This window comes from Pelobates fuscus, chromosome 3, assembly GCF_036172605.1.
Source record: "Pelobates fuscus isolate aPelFus1 chromosome 3, aPelFus1.pri, whole genome shotgun sequence".
In the NCBI taxonomy this organism is placed as follows: Eukaryota; Metazoa; Chordata; class Amphibia; order Anura; family Pelobatidae; genus Pelobates; species Pelobates fuscus.
This window is the reverse complement of record NC_086319.1, coordinates 361,516,728-361,537,207: the sequence shown is the minus strand read 5'-3', so window position 1 is coordinate 361,537,207 and position 20,480 is coordinate 361,516,728. Positions and strand designations below refer to the sequence as shown.

The 20,480-nt window shown below is 41.3% G+C and overlaps 1 protein-coding gene across 1 annotated transcript in view; it reads right to left on the bottom strand.

The window, feature by feature from the left end:
- Positions 1–20,267, bottom strand: part of LOC134603372 (long-chain fatty acid transport protein 2-like) — a 46,562-nt gene extending 26,295 nt beyond the window's left edge. Inside the window, exons 1-4 of the mRNA XM_063449266.1 lie at positions 19,687–20,267; positions 15,575–15,784; positions 12,737–12,895; positions 2,085–2,209 (exon numbers count right to left, since the gene is read on the bottom strand). Coding sequence (XP_063305336.1) covers positions 2,085–2,209; positions 12,737–12,895; positions 15,575–15,784; positions 19,687–20,161 — 969 coding nt within the window. The 5' untranslated portion in view covers positions 20,162–20,267. The remainder of the gene's footprint in view (positions 1–2,084; positions 2,210–12,736; positions 12,896–15,574; positions 15,785–19,686) is intronic.
- Positions 20,268–20,480: the final 213 nt, after the last annotated feature.

Here is a 20,480-nt window from a genome sequence, read left to right as displayed (position 1 = left end):
AAAAGTGTTTGCTTTCTGGTTTAAAAATATGTGTCAAGAGGGGGCAGCCGGGATACCAAATCATGTCCCGGCTTCCTCTGCCTGCAGGAAGCAGTGTGCTCTGCTCGGGTGCTGGGGTTACAGTAAACCCTGCTCCCTGAGCATTCAAACGGCGGAGAGGAGCCCAGCAACTGAATGGCTGCGCTGGGGGGTGGCTAAGAGCCGCTCACCCAGTGTTCCAGCCCCAGATAGCAGCAGGGCAGCACACCAAGAAACTTCCCGTCAGTGCTGCACACTGTTGCAACATCAGTGCTGCAACTGGACAAATGCAGCAATTGCCATGCACCACAGGCCTGCATTGCTAATCTATAGGAAGCATCTATTTGGACCTGAGATAATCATAGACGATCCTGAAGCTGTAGCCTTCGACAGGTGACCCCAACCTTGTTATCATGGCTTATGATTCCAGTGGCATCTTCTTACTTTATTCATCATATTATAAGGATAAGAAAGCCATGACCGGGGGCGGGGCCGGGCCGCCGAGCTGAGCGGTCGCAGGACGGCTCGGCTCCTGCAAACAGAGGCATAAATGGCCTGAAAAATCGTGATTCCAGGGGAGAATTACCGGCACAACTGCGACCCTCGACGGAACCGGGCTACCTGGGCTGGGGAGAGGCTTGCTCTCGCAGTTTAAGTCCCTCAGCGGTTGGGGCCCGCTGCAACAGGCGGGACCTATGCTGGCGGTGAGTGAAGCGGACGGCCGCCGCGACACTATCCTGCCCGACGGAGCCCGACAAGCGAGGACTACCTGCGGACCGAGCCCTGTTCCCCCCCCTCAGGACCGGGGGGGTGATCCCGGTCCAAGCCACACTAAGCTACACAGAAGGCTGAAGAAGCAGTGACATGCAGTCCTGAGACCCGCGCGCAAGATGGCGGAGACCATGTGCGCAGGGCCTGTACTCCAGAGCACAGGACGATCGGCAGCCACCACCTGAGCTTGCACACGGGTAATGAAAGACAGAACCCGCACGTACATCCTGACCTACTTACCACCCAGCGGTTCCTGTGAACCTGGACCAACAAGAAGCCTCCCCACACTTGAGACCCCACAAAGCCTGCTGCACCGCAACTAGCCTGCTCACCGACGGGCAAAACAGACCAAAGAGTCCAACCATGGCCCACCAGAGACAGAACACCGAGGGGATACTGACCCTGCCACGCGGATAGCTTCAACACCAGAGAGACTCACACACAGCGCCAGCAGCTCAGCAGAGCAGCATCGGGTGAGCTCTGCTGAAACTACACAGAGGCTTAGGCTCCGCTTCCAAGCGCCGGAGGGGGCTCCTGAGCAGTGGAACAGAGCGGTCTCTCTGGGCACCGGGCTGTATTTCCCTACTGACTCTCTCTACCTAATCCCTTCTGCAGCTATCAGAGCAAAGACGGGCGATCTACACAGGACTCTCGCTACACAGTTGGCTCTTATGTTTTTTGCTGATTGCATATACCTCTAATCTATGCTAAATAATATGTTTTCACATACCCACTAGCTGGCCCCTAGACAGCATGCAACTGGCGGGGATTTTTTACACATAATGTAATCTGCTTGTGTGCTCTTCACATACTGCCACTGAACCATAGCCTGCTACTCTGCTGACTGCATGTCACATTGGGATATTCTACATATTTAGTTTATGACCAGACCTAGTAGTATAACCTTAACCTGTTAACACTAACGCACTATTTCTATATATGGATAAGCAATCTCTATGTCATAGTTGGCCGTCATTGTAATATAACTACAACCTGCTGTGTGACTAGTTGAGCTAAGCGCAATCTTAGCCTAGCATTTTATATACTAATGCGACACTTATCAGCTTGTTATCTCTGTAATCTCAAAAAAAAAAAAAGTGCATTGTCCATCTACTACCCACTGTAACTTATGTGTAGAATTCAACGTATGGACTGCCGTTGGGGTACCATATGTATGCCTGTACCAATCAAAAGCACTGCAAAAATAAAGAATTAAAAAAAAAAAAAAATATGTGTCAAGAGATGTATGTCCCTTTAATATCTACTAATGTATTTAATATCTACTAATGCCATACCTTAGGAGTATTGCACAGATACCGCAGCAGCTCTCCTATATACTGGAAAACAGTTACATTGTATTTCCTACAGTCATCCCAAAACTGACTGACTGAAAACTTTTTTCGTAAAACAAGGCTTGCACCTGCAAAGAAAAGATGAAATCTACTTAGGATCATCAGCAGGTGAAGATTCAACATGATTAATAGCATAATTAAAGATTAACTGTCACCTCTTACACCATTTAATAAAACATTGAAAATCACCTATAACTTGTGTTAATCTTTTATCCATTAAATTCCCAGCCAAGCCCTACACAGAATCACACTCAACAAACACACACATTCCACTTGGGGGGTGGAGGGGGGGCATGACAAAGGGGGAAGTGAGTTTGTTTTCCTGGCACTATAGTTTCCCTTTATCCCCTTAAGGACCAAACTTCTGGAATAAAGGGGAATCATGACATGTCACACATGTCATGTGTCCTTAAGGGGTTAAAGGACCACTATAGGCACCCAGACCACTTCAGCTCAATGAAGTGGTCTGGGTGCCAGGTCCCTCTAGGATTAACCCTGCCTGCTGTAAACATAGCAGTTTCAGAGAAACTGCTATGTTTACTTTAGGGTTAATCCAGCCTCTAGTGGCTCTCTTATTGACAGCCGCTAGAGGTGCTTCCGCGCTTCTCACTGTGATTTTCACAGTGAGAAGACGCCAGCGTCCATAGGAAAGCATTGAGAATGCTTTCCTATGGACTGGCTGAATGCGCGCGCGGCTCTTGCCATGCATGTGCATTCAGCCGATGACGACCGAAGGAGGAGGAGAGTCCCCAGCGCCGAGGTGAGTGTTTAACCCCCTTCCTCCCCATTCAGCCCAGCGGTAGTGGGACCCTGAGGGTGGGGGCACCCTCAGGGCACTATAGTGCCAGGAAAATGAGTTTGTTTATGTGTTTTAAAAACATCCATAAAAAAGATGCAGCATTTTATAGAAGACATGCAATGACAAACTACACTCTTATCGCAGTGTAGATGTATAGCCTCTGCATTCCTTACCTATAACGTACATGACTCTTTTATTCCCTCCCTCATTCTGATGTATTGTTAATGAACTTTGCCAGAATTACTTAAGGTGTGACCCAACATATCTTTTGTAATGAAATGAAATTTGGAATGTAATTAAAACAAAACACCAAACGCTATGATATCATTTACTCTCTTATACAGTTTATCTAATCAATTCCTTGATTTAGTATCTATAGCAGAGATCAGCAACCTATGGCACGTGTGCCATGCATGGCTCTCGAGCTGCCTTTGCACGGCACTCAAGGCTGATAGAGCCAAAAATCGTTCATATATGTGCTAGTGCAACCCAAACGGTAATTGCAGATGGTGAGGGACAATTATTATTATTATTATTATCGCCATTTATATAGCGCCAACAGATTCCGTAGCGCTTTACAATATTCTCAATATACACATTGCAGCACTTGGAGTAAGTGATCTTGGACCACTTCCTCCCAGCACCTGTGAACATTAATCTGCACTGGATTAGAGCAGCCCACAGCAGCTATCGCAGCTCCTGCCCTTGATTTGTATCTGGCAAGCCTGGTCCCCACTGGACCAGAGGGAAGCCATCTACACTGCTAGTTATACACAGATCTGCTGAAAATGCTTCCTTCTACAGACAGCCCACACACAAACAAACACACAGTCCCCACAAACACAACACCACTAACAAGCCACACACATGCACACAACCCAACATGCAGCCTGTCACACACAATTACACAAGCAGCCCCCATGCACAGGTAACATACACAATACGACAAACTATTCATGAACATAAAAAGGATGGGAGATGGTGTATCTAATGTGAGATGCAGAATATATGCATCAAAGGGATGTTGAAAAAGCCAACGGGCAACCTGTTAAATAGGCCTGGTAAACCAACTCGAATTAAATGAACAAAAATAATAAAGTTTTATTAAACATAAAGAAATATCGAAAAAAAAAAACAATAAGTGCTATAGTAGTAAACACCAAAAACTGTGGATTTAAAAAAAAAAAAAAATAATAAATACTAGATAGGTCTGTAATGATGGATACAGAACGTCTAGTTATAATAAAAGCAAATGATCAGTACCAATGTAGCTGATGGATACAGACCAATATAAGAAAGTGTAGCACACATCCTTAAGAGGATTGGGGTGTGCTACACTTTTGGATCCCTAGTGTAGTGCACAGACTGGCGACCGCGCTGCTCTACTTAATTTACTTATTTATTTTTTTCTTTATTATTATTTTTATTCTTGATTCGCTATATTGTTCTAGCGACTAGATATCTCGGGGGTTGGAGTTAGGTGCCCTCGAAGGCACGGGGTACATAACCACAGGGGTTGTCAGATCTCCTTATACGGCAACAGCCTTCACAGTATACAGCGTGCTACTTCTAATAGACACTGTGTAGCACTGTCTACCGTGACTCTACTTGTATCCGTTTCTCTCTCCCTCCCTCTTTTTGTATTATTTAGTTATCTCATATTACTGTCAGTTCAGCTATTGTAGGCAGATGCCGGTTATACCGATTTAACTACTTTTATGTCTGTCTAAACGTCTGCCTTAGATCGGTGCTCTGCTTCTTAGTCTGGAATATTACCTACCACTTATTACTGACAGTAACAGTTTCTTATATTGGTCTGTATCCATCAGCTACATTGATACTGATCATTTGCTTTTATTATAACTAGACGTTCTGTATCCATCATTACAGACCTATCTAGTATTTATTATTTTTTTTTTTTTAAATCCACAGTTTTTGGTGTTTACTACTATAGCACTTATTGGTTTTTTTTCGATATTTCTTTATGTTTAATAAAACTTTATTATTTTTGTTCATTTAATTCGAGTTGGTTTACCTGGCCTATTTAACAGGTTGCCCGTTGGCTATTTCAACATCCCTTTGATGCATATATTCTGCATCTTACATTAGATACACCATCTCCCATCCTTTTCATTTTCTATCTGGGGTTACCCCCCATCTTCGTAGTGTATTTAATGTGGCTCTATTTGTTCGTCTCTTTCTCTTATATTCATGAACATATGCAATATTAACAGTCAATATACATATAAATTCAATGTTAAAAAGCCACTGGAGCATCCATATACAACAAGCAGAATACGGCAACTTACACTCCTCAATTTAAAAAAAAATAGGACCGGCACGCCAAGGGACTTCAAGATCGCTTTTTGACACAGTACTATCAAAAGGTTGCCTGATCTATAGTATGATAAGGGGCATTTGCATCCTTCTCCCCTCCCTTGTATCTATTAAGATTATTTAATAAAAATGTGTTCTTTAGGATCAAGTGGATTGATATTTTAGGAAATATATAACTATTTTAATGTAATAGTACAGAGAAATGCAAAACAATCTTAAGTACAGATGGCCACTGGAGGTGCATCCTGTGGCAGTGCTGCACAGTAGGCAACACTGCCATTCAGCGTCTCTACAATCTGCATGGAGACGCTGAATTTTCCTCATAGAGATGCATTGATTGAATGCATCTCTATTAGGAGGTGCTGACTGGCCAAAACATGTTTGGCCCCGCCCCATCCCGCCTCCTTGCCGATTTCAGCGAATCCAATGCTTTCCAATGGGAAAGCATTGGATTGGCTAAAAATCAGAAATTCTGATGATATCACCAAGGAGGCGGATCTGGGCTGGGGCCAGTGTGAGCAGACCCACACAGCACTGGACATAACATAGAAACATGGAAACATAGAATGTGACGGCAGATAAAAACCATTCGGCCCATCTAGTCTGCCCAATTTTCTAAATACTTTCATTAGTCCCTGGCATTATCTTATAGCTAGGATAGCCTTATGCCTATCCCATGCATGCTTAAACTCCTTCACTGTGTTAACCTCTACCACTTCAGCTGGAAGGTTATTCCATGCATCCACTACACTCTCAGTAAAGTAATACTTCCTGATATTATTTTTAATCCTTTGCCCCTCTAATTTAAGACTATGTCCTCTTGTTGTGGTAGTTTTTCTTCTTTTAAATATGGTCTCCTCCTTTACTGTGTTGATTCCCTTTATGTATTTAAATGTTCCCATCATATCTCCCCTGTCTCGTCTTTCCTCCAAGCTATACATGTTAAGATCCTTTAACCTTTCCTGGTAAGTTTTATCCTGCAATCCATGAACCAGTTTAGTAGTCCTTCTCTGAACTCTCTCTAAGGTATCAATATCCTTCTGGAGATATGGTCTCCAGTACTGCGTACAATACTCCAAGTGAGGTCTCACCAGTGTTCTGTACAATGGCATGAGCACTTCCCTCTTTCTACTGTTAATACCTCTCCCTATACAACCAAGCATTCTGCTAGCATTTCCTGCTGCTCTATTACATTGTCTGCCTACCTTTAAGTCATCAGAAATAACCACCCCTAAATTCCTTTCCTCAGATGTTGAGGTAAGGACTCAATATTCTGTCCTCTGCCCTTGAGTTTTACGTCCAAGATGCATTATCTTGCACTTATCCACAATAAATGTCAGCTGCCACAACTATGACCATTTTCCTAGTTTGCCTTAATCATTTGCCATTTGGCTTATCCCTCCTGGAACATCAACCCTGTTACATATCTTAGTATTATCAGCAAGGTGAGTTTTTACTTTTCGAAGGCCATTAGGGGGGTCAAGCCACCTAAATGGCGGATTAAACACTAAAGGGTCAGGAATACATGTTTGTGTTCCTGACCCTGTAGTGTTCCTTTAAGGACATTTTCTAAAAGACAAGTTATAAGAAAATACTTTAAATATTATTGCAGCTTGTGTAGGTTTCCTTTGACAGCCAGACAGGCCCCTCTCGGCAAATTAGGCCCCTGCGGGCCATATCATCGCTCTGAAAGAACGACCACATGGCCGCAGTAGGAGTCCATACTGCCTGGGCTGTCAGGCAGTCTCCCTGCATCTATAAAATAAAATAAAAAATAATGTTAATAAATAAAAAATAAATATATATACATATGTGTATACATATTATTATAAAATATAAATAATAAGTAAATAAAAATAAATAAAAAAATGTAAAAATAATAAAAACATGTTTTATATATACGTATATATATATATATATATGCATATATATATATATATATATATATATGTAATATTATTCTAACTGTATTTTGATATATATATTTACATCAAAATACACTTAGAATGAAATTATATATATATATATATAGAGAAAAAAACGGGTCGCAAGAGTATTCTGAGAACGGACAGCAGCTGAAATAGCCTGCCCTTCGGTGGGTCCCCGCTCAGAACTCAAGCTGGTTTTAGCTCATCTTGTGCCATTACAGAGAGAACATATCTGAAGCATATCAGACTGGTCCCACCCATACGGGTAGTCCAGATCCGAAATGCCAGCAAGTTCTCTCTGCACGAGAGATACAGCAACCCCAGACGATCGTTTCAGCCTTGTTAGGCATCATCAGTGAGGCATAGCTGATATCTCTCTAGGCACCGTGAGCAAGGGGTCCACGTCTGGATTACCCTTTAAACTTATGGAGAGAAAAAAACGGGTCGCAAGAGTATTCTGAGAACGGACAGCAGCTGAAATAGCCTGCCCTTCGGTGGGTCCCCGCTCAGAACTCAAGCTGGTTTTAGCTCATCTTGTGCCATTACAGAGAGAACATATCTGAAGCATATCAGACTGGTCCCACCCATACGGGCAGTCCAGATCCGAAATGCCAGCAAGTTCTCTCTGCACGAGAGATACAGCAACCCCAGACGATCGTTTCAGCCTTGTTAGGCATCATCAGTGAGGCATAGCTGATATCTCTCTAGGCACCGTGAGCAAGAGGTCCACGTCTGGATTACCCTTTAAACTTATGGAGAGAAAAAAACGGGTCGCAAGAGTATTCTGAGAACGGACAGCAGCTGAAATAGCCTGCCCTTCGGTGGGTCCCCGCTCAGAACTCAAGCTGGTTTTAGCTCATCTTGTGCCATTACAGAGAGAACATATCTGAAGCATATCAGACTGGTCCCACCCATACGGGCAGTCCAGATCCGAAATGCCAGCAAGTTCTCTCTGCACGAGAGATACAGCAACCCCAGACGATCGTTTCAGCCTTGTTAGGCATCATCAGTGAGGCATAGCTGATATCTCTCTAGGCACCGTAAATGTCAGCTGCCACAACTATGACCATTTTCCTAGTTTGCCTTAATCATTTGCCATTTGGCTTACCCCTCCTGGAACATCAACCCTGTTACATATCTTAGTATTATCAGCAAGGTGAGTTTTTACTTTTCGAAGGCCATTAGGCGGGTCAAGCCACCTAAATGGTGGATTAAACACTAAAGGGTCAGGAATACATGTTTGTGTTCCTGACCCTGTAGTGTTCCTTTAAGGACATTTTCTAAAAGACAAGTTAAAAGAAAATACTTTAAAAATTATTGCAGCTTGTGTAGGTTTCCTTTGACAGCCAGACAGGCCCCTCTCGGCAAATTAGGCCCCTGCGGGCCATAAGATCACATGGCCGCAGTAGGAGTCCATAATGCTGCCTGCAGGGGGACTGCCTGGGCTGTCAGGCAGTCTCCCTGCATCTATAAAATAAAATAAAAAATAATGTTAATAAATAAAAAATAAATATATATATATATATGTGTATACATATTATTATTATAAAATATAAATAATAAGTAAATAAAAATAAATACAAAAATGTAAAAATAATAAAAACATGTTTTATATATACGTATATATATATATATATATATATATATATACATATATATATATATATGTAATATTATTCTAACTGTATTTTGATATATATATATATTTACATCAAAATACACTTAGAATGAAATTATATATATATATATATACATATATATAAATAGATAAAAATAAAACAAAATATATATGTATGTATGTTCATATACATAATTACATAAACAATTTTATAAATACACACGTAGACTTCAAATATATAAATATGTATATATATATATATATTTGAATTCTACGTGCATATTTACGTAATATTTTTACATATTAGGTAATTTTATTGATTGCAATTTGAGGAACCTGCCTGACAACCCAGGCCGAAAGTCCAGAGAATTTAATTTGCTAGCATTGTATTTAACCCTGTAACGTTTCATGACACCTTAAAACCTGTACATGGGGGGTACTGTTTTATTCAGGCGATTTCACTGAACCCAAATATTAGCAGCTGAAGAGCTGTGATGGCTGAGTGGTTAAGGCGTTGGACTAGAAATCCAATGGGATCTCCCCGCACCGGTTCAAATCCTGTTCACAGTGAGGGAGATTTCTGTTTTTAAAGTTAAAAATGTGATTATGTTCTTGCTTGATGAAATTGCACATTAAGAATCTGCATAAAGTGATGTTAGTATCTATTTCGAGACAATTCCTAAAAACGTGCACGCTGAAATAAATGACTTCTTACATCTACGTTATTGGGCAGACTAGATGGGCCGAATGGTTCTTATCTGCTGTCACATTCTATGTTTCTAGTGTTTCAAAACAGTAAAACATATCACAGCGATGATATTGTTAGTGAAATTGAAGTTTTTTGCATTTTTCACAAACAAACGGCACTTTCATGGATGAAATCATTGTTGTGATATGTTTTAGTGTTTTGAAACACTAATATTTGTGTTCAGCGAATAACAGTAACCCCCATGTACAAGTTTTATAGTGTTTTGAAAGTTACAGGGACAAATATAAGGCATGATTTTCCATTTTTTCACATTGAAATTTGCCAGATTGGTTGTGTTGCTTTTGATAGCGTATGGAAGCCCAGGAATGATAATTTCCCACTATGATGGCATACCATTTGCAGAAGAAGACAACCCAAAGTATTGTAAATGGGGTATGTCCAGTCTTTTTTAGTAGCCACTTAGTCACAAACACTGGCCAAAGTTAGCGTCCATAACTGTTTTTTTTTGCCTTTTTAACACACAAACAAATATAAATGCTAACTTTGGCCAGTGCTTGTGACTAAGTGGCTACTAAAAAGGACTGGACATACCCCATATTGAATACCCTGGGTTGTCTACTTTTAAAAAAATGTGCATGTACATGTACATGTGAGGTGTGATTCAGAGATTTATGACAGATAACAGTGTTACAATGTCACTATTGATAGATTAAAAAAAATATATATATTTAATGTCCTACTTGTACTTTTAGCCCTATAACTGGCAAAAACAGCTAAGAACATGTTAACATTGAACATGTTAACATTATTTCTAAACTCAGGACAAAAGTTAGAAAAATGTTAGCATGTGTGACTTAAACAGCATTCCTAAACACTTCCTGTAAAGAGACATCTAATGTTTACACCTCAAATATTGCAAATCCTGTTAATTTCTGAATTTCTTTTCTCATTTCTCATTTCTAGATCAGCAGGAGCCTCCTGTATGTGATTAAAGTTTGATTTACAGAGCAGGAAAACGTTTTAAAGTAAGTTAACATCTGATTGAAAAGAAAAAAAATCTCTGTGCAGGTTGTGTCGGTCACAGACTGTAGAAGTGTGGCTAGGGCTAAATAAACAGAAACAAATGTGATTTAACTCCTAAATGGCAGAGAATTGAGCAGTTAGACTTCAGAGGCATGATCTATACACCCAAACTGCTTCTATAAGCTAAAGTTGTTTTGGTGATTACGGTGTTAAAGTTTCAAACTCCGGTTTCACGTGAATGGCTTTCCAATAGAGTAAATTCTAGTCCCTCCCCTGTTCTTATATAATTTCACTGACGGAGTCTGCCCAATTTACAGAAGGTGTGACTGAGCAGATAACTTTTGTTCATGGTGAAGGTGAACAAACACTGCGCATTATGTCATAAGTTAAGCAGAGTGTGAGTTTATTTCACTTTAAGAATGACCTAAATCAGTGTGGAATGCTGTTTAACCCTATAAGGACCATGAACTATAGATATTTCATACGTTTCATGACTTGAGTTCTGATAAAGGAAACTTGGAAAGATATAAATGATCTAACTTTGTGTATTTTTCCAAAGGTTAGAATGAAAGGATAAAGTCCATATCTTTCAGTATTTATCTACTTACAGTTATTTAGAGACAGGGGCTCCACACTCAAATCTCCATCATAGATATATTTCTAGGTGCAAGCCATACAGGATACACAGAATGGAAGAGCACACCTATAGGGCCTTAGTACAATGCAGTATAGCTTCTTTCAACTGAACCAGACACAAAAAAGAAGAATACTGCACACAGTAAAGTGGGCTGTTGTCACTGTGGAGGGCCCCTGACACTTATTGTGCTTCTCAACCAGACTTGAGGACATTTGGGGATCACCTGGAATAATTTTATACCTTGAGTGCCTGACTGGATGATACCCTGAAACACCATGGAACTGTTCCATGGAATAGGACTGGGTCGAGGTTTGGTCGAACTTTAAGTGGGTGTTACTCAGTCCCTCAACACCCAAATAGAGCGCTATTTGGATGGAGGCCAGGGAGTCAAGAGGGATAACTAGGGCTTGAGAGTGCTCCTGTCCTCAAAGGTCCGGGAACCCCTTTTCAGAGACTGGGACAAAGCTGTCTTAATGCCTGGAAATTGTCGCTGAATCAGAGAATAAGCATTACCTGGTAAAAATGTTACACGCTGTATCTTGGGTGTGGATTATCAGGACACTATTTAGACAGCAAGGGCGCTCGGTAACAAGCTTTCCAGGTATATATATTGTGTGGGGGTACTGTCCAGTGAAAGGGGATTTAGGAATACATTTTGTATGTTGTGCCTTTAGGACTGATTGCGTTAGATAGGGATAATGTGATTAAGTCCAAAGACAGAGTAGCGCCGGGGAGGGAAAATTGTGCAGTATTGTACAAAAATGTTGTACCATAAATATAGCTGTGTTTTATGCTTTTTTTCTAATGGGTGGGGAAATACTAAATAAAAAGCTATAATCGCTGCTCTAAGGGAGGAAGGGTCTCCAGAGCTATATTCACTGCAGCCTGGCCTGCTGGAAGAAGACCTTAGCGAACCCAGTCAAGCTTTGGCAACTGGTTCTGAAGCGCGCCAGTGTCCCTGATAGCAGGTAGGAAGCGGACATGGTGGAGGTACTCAGTTTGAGTATGAGAGCTCCATCACATGCCTCGTTTATGTGTGCAAAACATCCACTGATTTGCGTGAAAGAATACAAGGTCATTGGTCCTCCATTTCATACAAGTTAGACATTCTCTAGCTACAGTATTCATATATAAAGATCCATGACGGCTCTCTTGTTTGTGTGTATATATATATATCTCAAAGCAAGTGCTCATTTACATAATGTGCCTCAGTAGGAATGAAAATGTAGTACCTGATGGCTCAAAAAAGTAACAAGTTAATCATGTTTACTTATTTCAATATTTATATTTTGCAGACATGGTTCAAATCTATACAATTGTTTAATGATTATCTAAAAATATATGTTTTAGGAAAATATATTGAGTATTGAGTATGACTGGAAAAGAAAAATTAAAAAAGGATGAACAAATAACCTGTTTTGGGTATTTTTAAGAAATAAGCAGTTAGGTTTGGGAATTCAGATTCCCAAACTATAAAGTACAATATTTACAATGGGTATGTTCGGGACTCTAAGATTAGGTTTTAAGGGGTTAAAGTACTGTACCTTGCTGGATACATCCACGGACTCCAATCATAAGGCCGGCACTGTGATAAAGAGGTAAAGGTATATACAGTACATCTTCGGATGTTAAACCTGATAATGTAGATATTGACGAACTCATTAAGAGACGGCCTTGGGATATAATAGCAGCCTTCGGAAGTCCTGCCAGAGGAACGTAAACAGTGTTATTGATCTACGTTGGTGTCAAATGTAATGTAAACAGAGAAATTGTTGTCAAACTAAATGGGAAAAAAATAACCTGGTAACATAGCAATTTAGGGTAAAAAACTCCAAGTTAATTACATTCTTTACCTGATGATTATCCAATAAAAATCAAGAAACACACAGGAATCAATGTTCTAGTTTTCTTAAAAGAAGAGAAAGTTCCTTATTGACTTAATGATAGTCAGTTTCCCTTGTGCCAGCAAACTATTTATAATAATTTTAATATTAAATGGTATTAATCCAGTATATAATGCTATATAATGCAAAAACTGGAACCACCTCTCTCGGCAGAAGATGCCACATCTTGGTTGAGTGTGTGAACACAACACATAAAGTGAATTAAATATCCTTCCTTGAGCATCATGTATCTGATAGAGTTGGTGTTGGAGGGAAACTCAAAGGATGTAGATATAAGAAAACATATACTCTATGCTAATCTCTATCTAATTTATGCTTTCATCTTTCAAGTAAATCCATACCCCCCAACAGCAGTGTCCAGTGAAGCAGGAAGTCAATGGGCGGGGTAAAAGAGTGGGCCACTGATGCGAATCACGTGACTAGAAGTGCCAAAATGGGCAAACATGTGTGTCCAAAGAATTGGAAGGCCAGCCTGGCATCAGTGTCCCTATGTATCACACTGTCAGTGTCCCCATGTTGCCCAGTCCCCTAGTCTCCCAGTGTCTGTGTCCCCATTTCTCCCCGTGTGCCCATGTCTCAGTGTGTCCCGTGTTACTAGGATACTAGGGGACACAGAGACATGGGGACACTTGGGGACACTGGGAGACATGAGGGCACTGAGACACTTGGGGACACTGGGAGACATGGGGGCACTTGTGGATACAGACATGGTGACAGTGGGAAACCTGGAGACACTGAGACATTTGGGGACACTGGGAGAAATGGGGTCACAGACACTGTGAGACATGGGGACACAGAAATGTGGGGAAACTAAGACACTAGGGACACTGAGAGACATGGGAACCCAGACACTGGGAGACTAGGGGGCACTGGGAGACACGAGGACACTGGGACACTGGCTGGGAGGCATAGGGACACAGACACTTGGGGACACTGGGAAACATGGAGGCACTTGTGGACATAGACATGGGGACACTGGGAGACATGGGGACACAGACATTTGGGGACACTGGGAGACATGGGGACACTGAGCCACTAGGGCCACTGGCTGGGAGACATAGGGACACATGGGTACACTGAGACACTGGCTGGGAGACATGGGGACACAGAAATTTGGGGACATTGGGAGACATGGGGACACTGGGAGACATGGGGACAAATACACTGGGGGACTAGGGGACACTGGGAGACTAGGGGACACAGACACTAGGGACACTGGCTGGGAGACATGGGGACACTGGGAGACATGGAGACACTGTGTCCCTAGTGTCTCCATGTCCCAATGTGTCTACCTATGTCTCACAGCATCCCCATGTGTCTCCGTGTCCCCATGTCTCACAGTGTTTCCTAGTGACTCAGTGTTCCCATGTTTCCCAGTGTCCCCAAGTCTCCCAGTGTCTCAGTGTCCCCATGTGTCCCCTAGGGTCTCAGTATCCCCATGTCTCCCTGCTGCCTTTCCCCTCATCCCTCACTTACCTGAGCTGTAGTCTGTCTCTGCAGGCTGGGAGCTGCTGTCTGAACTGTCTGTGCTGTGTAGCTGCTCTCCTGCATATCAGTGAGTAGAAATAGGCAGGGAGGGATATGCTGTAACTTCCTATCCCTGCCTCTCTCCATACACAGTGACCCCTACTGGCTGGTGCTAGTATTGCAGAGTAATCTCTGTTTATACTGAAAAAAATATTTGCATTTGTATTGCCGGTGTTACTGCAATACCATCACGGCCAGGCAGCCTCAAATACTGGATGTGCCTTATAATACCAGTCAGGTGGCAAACCTAAGATATATATATATATTTTTAAATGGGCCTATTCCATGGGCCTGGGCCTGGAGCTTCAGCTCCATCAGCCCCTATGTTAATCCGGCCCTGTTGAAGCCACTACCCTCTTGCCCTGGCCTCTCAGCCACCACTACATACACTTGATTAGTGGCTATGGCGGTGCACAGCCCACGCACAAACGTGTTAACAGAAATGTAAGTAAGCTGATAGCAGTTGCAGTACAGCTATTATAAGCTTGTTCAACAACTCCAATCACAGTTACGTCAGCTTACCTCTCTTAGCTAATGAAAGGGATAGAATGTGACAGCTCTGTTAACATGTCTGTGCTTTGTCAAAAACCAAACACATAGACAATCTTTTGAGCATCATTGCCAATGACAGGAAGGGGACAGTACCTCGAAGACTTATTGACTTTGAGAATAGAGAAACATTACATGTCATCATCATTTTGAAATAATTACATACAAAATGCATTCATAAAAAAGACAGTAATTTTACGCTTGACAACTTTGCCTCTTCATTTCATGACCAATGCAACTGAATGTACAAATATATTTTTGCTGAGCAAATAATTTGAATATGATATGAGATAGTATATATGATTGAAAAGGCATAGCATCATCTAGGAGGAACCAGGCTTGACATCTGCAGGGTAATATATTTACAGGATGATTTAGGAAAACTGTTACAGAATAAATTACCTGTTGTCCCAGAAGTATAAATATATAGAACTGGAGATTGACCATTGACTTTTGATCTATATGATCTGGGAACAGACTCGTCGGAAGCAAAATCCATCTTATCAAGAAGACTGTCTACTCCGATGGTGGGAGATTCTCTGCTTAAATAAAACACCTGCACACCATCTTCCTTCAATGCCGGTAGCACTTCCTCCACAGCATCTTGTAGCTCTGATCGGAGAAAACAAAACAACATTCAATATTTAACAATAGTACATATATGCTACTGCGATGTTTCACTGGTAATAATAATTCACCAATTATTATTATTAATGCAACAATATCCAAAATGTCTGTACTAGATACAAAATACAAAGCCTATTAAAGGAAGACATTAATGTTAGGAATACAAATAAAATAAGATTTACTTATCTTTAATATTTAGATGTCTTAGATCTTAATTTTTGATGAACTCAGCCAATCCAGTGCTTCTCCATAGAGAATCATTGGGGTTGATAGTGCACATGCATGACAATTGCTGCACGATGCTAGTCAGCATCTCCTCATAGAGATGCATTAACTGAGTGTGAAGATGTCGGTCCTTCAAGGACTGTGCTAGGAAGCCCCTCTGGTGCTTGTCCGAGTGACCTGTCTGAGTGACAGCCACAAGAAGTGTCTTTAAGCAGAAATGTAAACACTGAATTTTCTCAAATAAGGCAATGTTTACATTGCTGAAAGCACAGGGCTAGTTTCTTAACACCAAAACCACTATTGGTCCAGGGGCCTATATTGTCCCTTTTAAAAATATTTGTAAATGCCCTGGTGTTTGCGAGGGAACAGGAACAATCACTTAAGAGGTCATTCAATAAACAGAATTAACAGAGAATTAGTATGGTGGAGTACATATATGAGACCAAATTAGCCAAACTGGGCTAATTGTGGCTTGGGTATTGTGGCTAGATATGTGCACGAACAAAAAATGTGTTTCTCTATTTCATGGTATTCTGACTGGGTAAGCTTGGATCATCCGCAAGTGCACCTTTACTCACCGAGCCTCCTGGCACACACTGGTAAACGCGAGGCCACTATCAGGGGGTTACAGCCAATATAGCTCGACGGGGGCCAGGTCACCCATGGAGCCAGGTGAGCCTAGGCTCCCATACCTCCAATGTACATAAATCTATCGCAATTACCGCTATATATATGCTGGATCCCTGCTTTTTTCTCTTGTGAAGAGTGGGCCAAGTAGACTCCAATTTCCACTTCCAGCAGTGTCTTCTCACAAACCCCAGCTGCCAGAGTATTCCCACAGGTTGCCATTGCAATGCTCCACGTGGCACTCATGGTGGGCACACAAAAGAAGGAGTAATGCCGGAGACTCCTGGCCTCACTCTTCACTAAACAACCTGGCAAGCTGCACAATGCCACTTGACAAACAGGGAGTCTAGTGTCCCCTATCTCTGGCCACAGGTGTGAGGCAGGGAGGGTGGAATAAATAAAAAAAAATGCTCACCCCCCCTCCCTACAGCCCCTATCTAACCCCACAAACTAACACATGCATTTATTCACTACACGCACACTGCATCCACTATATATACACATTGCATCCACTATATACACACTACATACACTACACACAAACTAGATACAACTTCATCCACTAGACATACACACTGAGTTCACTACACTCACACACACACACACACACACTATCCACTATACACACACGCTCTGCACCCACTATACATACACACACACGCACACTCTGCATCCACTATACATAAACACACTCAGCATCCACTATACACACACTGAATGAACTTTAATCATCTTTGTGGTCTGACTTGGGGGTAGGTCCTGTGGGTGGACTCAAGGCTGGTCCTTGTGGGAGGATTGGTGTTGAACCCCCAGGGGCCAGGCCTTGAACTGTTTAAAGTGCCCCATTTCTGATGGCAGCCCTGTGTAAGCATATTGGAGCTTTTCTGACGCTCTGAGGATAGCAACTTGCATGGCGCCAAACTCAGCTAGTAATGTCGTGAGTACCCACTAACGTTCCAGAGTGTGTCACTCTGACCCCTGGTACCCTGAATACTTGTCCTTAAAAAAATAATTAGCTGAGGGCAGTGGTACTCTTAGATTGAGAGAGCTCCTGACCTCTATGGAGACCTCCCTTTTTGTTTGATGACCCCCTATATACATAAGGTTTTGTTCCCATTCCCCATTTGCTCAGCTCAGACTAGACATACTGGCACCAGAGGTGGGTATGTGCCCAGCACTCTGATTGATTGGTTCTGACTGTGTCACTACAGTCTCCCACCAGGCCCTCACACTGTTTTATATGTTTTGTCATGCCTTTAATTAAAATCTTGTATTGCATGAATACACTGTTGTTCAAAAAATCAGTATTGTCTTGTCATTGCACCCAGTCTTGACTAGTGTTTGTTTCAATTCATTCTGAATTAGTTCATTTTGTAGAAACTATGAATTATTAAAGAATTTACCATGAAATTGCAAATTTAAGGTCTAAGTAGATACTTGGAAAGTGTCAAAGACATCCGTGTTTCCAGCTCATTTATTTTGACTTTAAATTTGACATTTTGGAGAATTCACAAAAATGTTAAGTTTATAGCAGCAAACTGTGATGCATTGAAGAACATAATTGGAAAGTTCTGGCTAAATTAGCCAAGCTGTGACTATAGCTTAATTGGAGATTGTAACCTTAGAATATCTAATTCTAAATGTTACAAGGCATCTGACAGTTTAAAGATCCCAGATTATACAAAAAACATGGACTTTGTTACAATACCATTTGTTGGTTAAAGGTTGGTTATGTGAATTGACTCTGATTTGCATATATATGCATATATGTAAAATCCAGGTACAATGCTCTTGGATTTCGATGTGATACATTTTAATGATGCTCCCTTGTGTAATAATTCTGTATTGTATTGTTGCCTGTATATTTTATTATGTGTTTATATTTTAGTCACTGTTTTGAATACCTCACAACAAGTTAAATGTGGCACTTGAAAAGCTTAGTCCCAATTTAAAAATTAACAAATTATTATGTGCTGTTATGAAGTTTGTGATTGGCCAAAGTGTTGTAAAAGCCTCAGAGCCAAAAAATGTTTTTATAAAGACGGTGCCTGGAATAGGCAGCATGATTGTTTCCTGCCTGAGGGGACAGTGTGGGCACAGACCTATACAGCAGCTGAATTGCCATATACTATCACTTCCATACATGAGCTGCTATGGAATGGAACATACATACATACACATATCGCACAGAGACAGAGATACACATACAGCACTTTTATTGTGCCTATAAAGGAACACTACAAACACCATAACCACTATATCCTAATGCCGGGAGCCAGGAGTGGAATTTTAAAAGCCTTTTTTAGAATGGATGGACAACTTACCTGGGTCCCTCAGGCACCTGTGTGGCATCTGGTCTTCTCCTGCAGTAGAAGCTTGATGTCTCTATGCAGTAACACACAGCTGGTACAGCTCTCACAGGACCTTCATGGCCCTACTTGTTTAGCTGAGTAGAGCTAGCCTCCTGCACGGATTATCTGAAAGCATGGTCTGGAATCACATTCTAAAGAAGTTTTACAAATTACACTGTGATTGTGCCAGGGCACTCCTGATACTATAACTAATACAGATGATGTAGTAGTCATTGTATTGGTCTATTCTTCTAAGTCTATAGCCATTGCTTTTGTTTTGTTGTTGCGGTTAACATAAATTATATTACTGTGTTGCTCTCCCATAACTGCTAAGACTGTCGAGAAGCTGGGTAGAACAAATGTCACTTTCTCCACAGCCCCTCAACTGGCATATTAGTAAAGTAGTAAAGTAAATTAATTAAAAGTAAAGTAAATTAATTAGAGGCACAAAGAGGCCATACTGTACAAGTTGGCATTTGAAAACATAAGCTTCCTGTTAAAATAACAGGCATGTCATGTATTATAACTATCTATCTTGCTGCATTTGAATAGGTACCCTACATCGTGGGAAAATATTGCAAACATCTTGAACAAGCAAACAGATACATGGTTGTTTGGAATTATAACTCAATAACCATATTCATAAATTTTTGATTTGGGAAATTATTTAGAATTGTCCCTTACCGGGAGCAGCAATTAATACTTTTGCACCGCTGGACTTGAAACAATGAAGAAACGACTTGGCTCGTATGTTGGAGTTCAAGCAAGCCATTGGACATCCTATCTTAGCCAGTCCCAGCCAAGTCCAGATAAAAGCAGGTTCATTTCCAAGAAAAACAGCAGCACAGTCCCCTTCTTGAAGTTTGGTGTACTGTTTCAGCGTCCATGCCAACTGGTTGCTTTTAAGATCTATATCCTTGTAGCTGTAGACCTCGTCTTGGTAAAAAATAAATGTCTTCTGAGGCTTACTGGACACCTGATGATAAAACATGTCCAACATTAAAAAAGGAGGATCACTGTTAAGAGAATTTTCTACAAATTTTAGATAGCGTATAGATCGGTAGAAAAAGTCTATATCCTTCCACAAATAGGGCAAAAAAATTCTCCTAAGCAACCAGAGAATGGGGAGACTAAGGACAGCTGCCTTCATGGCAGACATTTCCACTGGGCAAATGGAGTAGCAGAGAGGGATAAACTCAGTCAAGTTCCAGCGATGTCTTACAAACAGTGACAAGTTTGTAACACAGAAATCTACAAACGCTCCACATAAACAACACAAGGTTGTACTCTGACCGGAACAGTTACATGTGACAGAAGATCTGTCACTTCATACATTTAACCCTTTCACATGACTGATTGTTCTCAGGTTTTCTCTACATAATGGCGTGGATAGTGACATCAAACTGAAAAAGTGATAGTTATAATGATAATATTGTGTCAGCTGTTGTCTGCCGGACAAGATGAACTAAACAAATGAA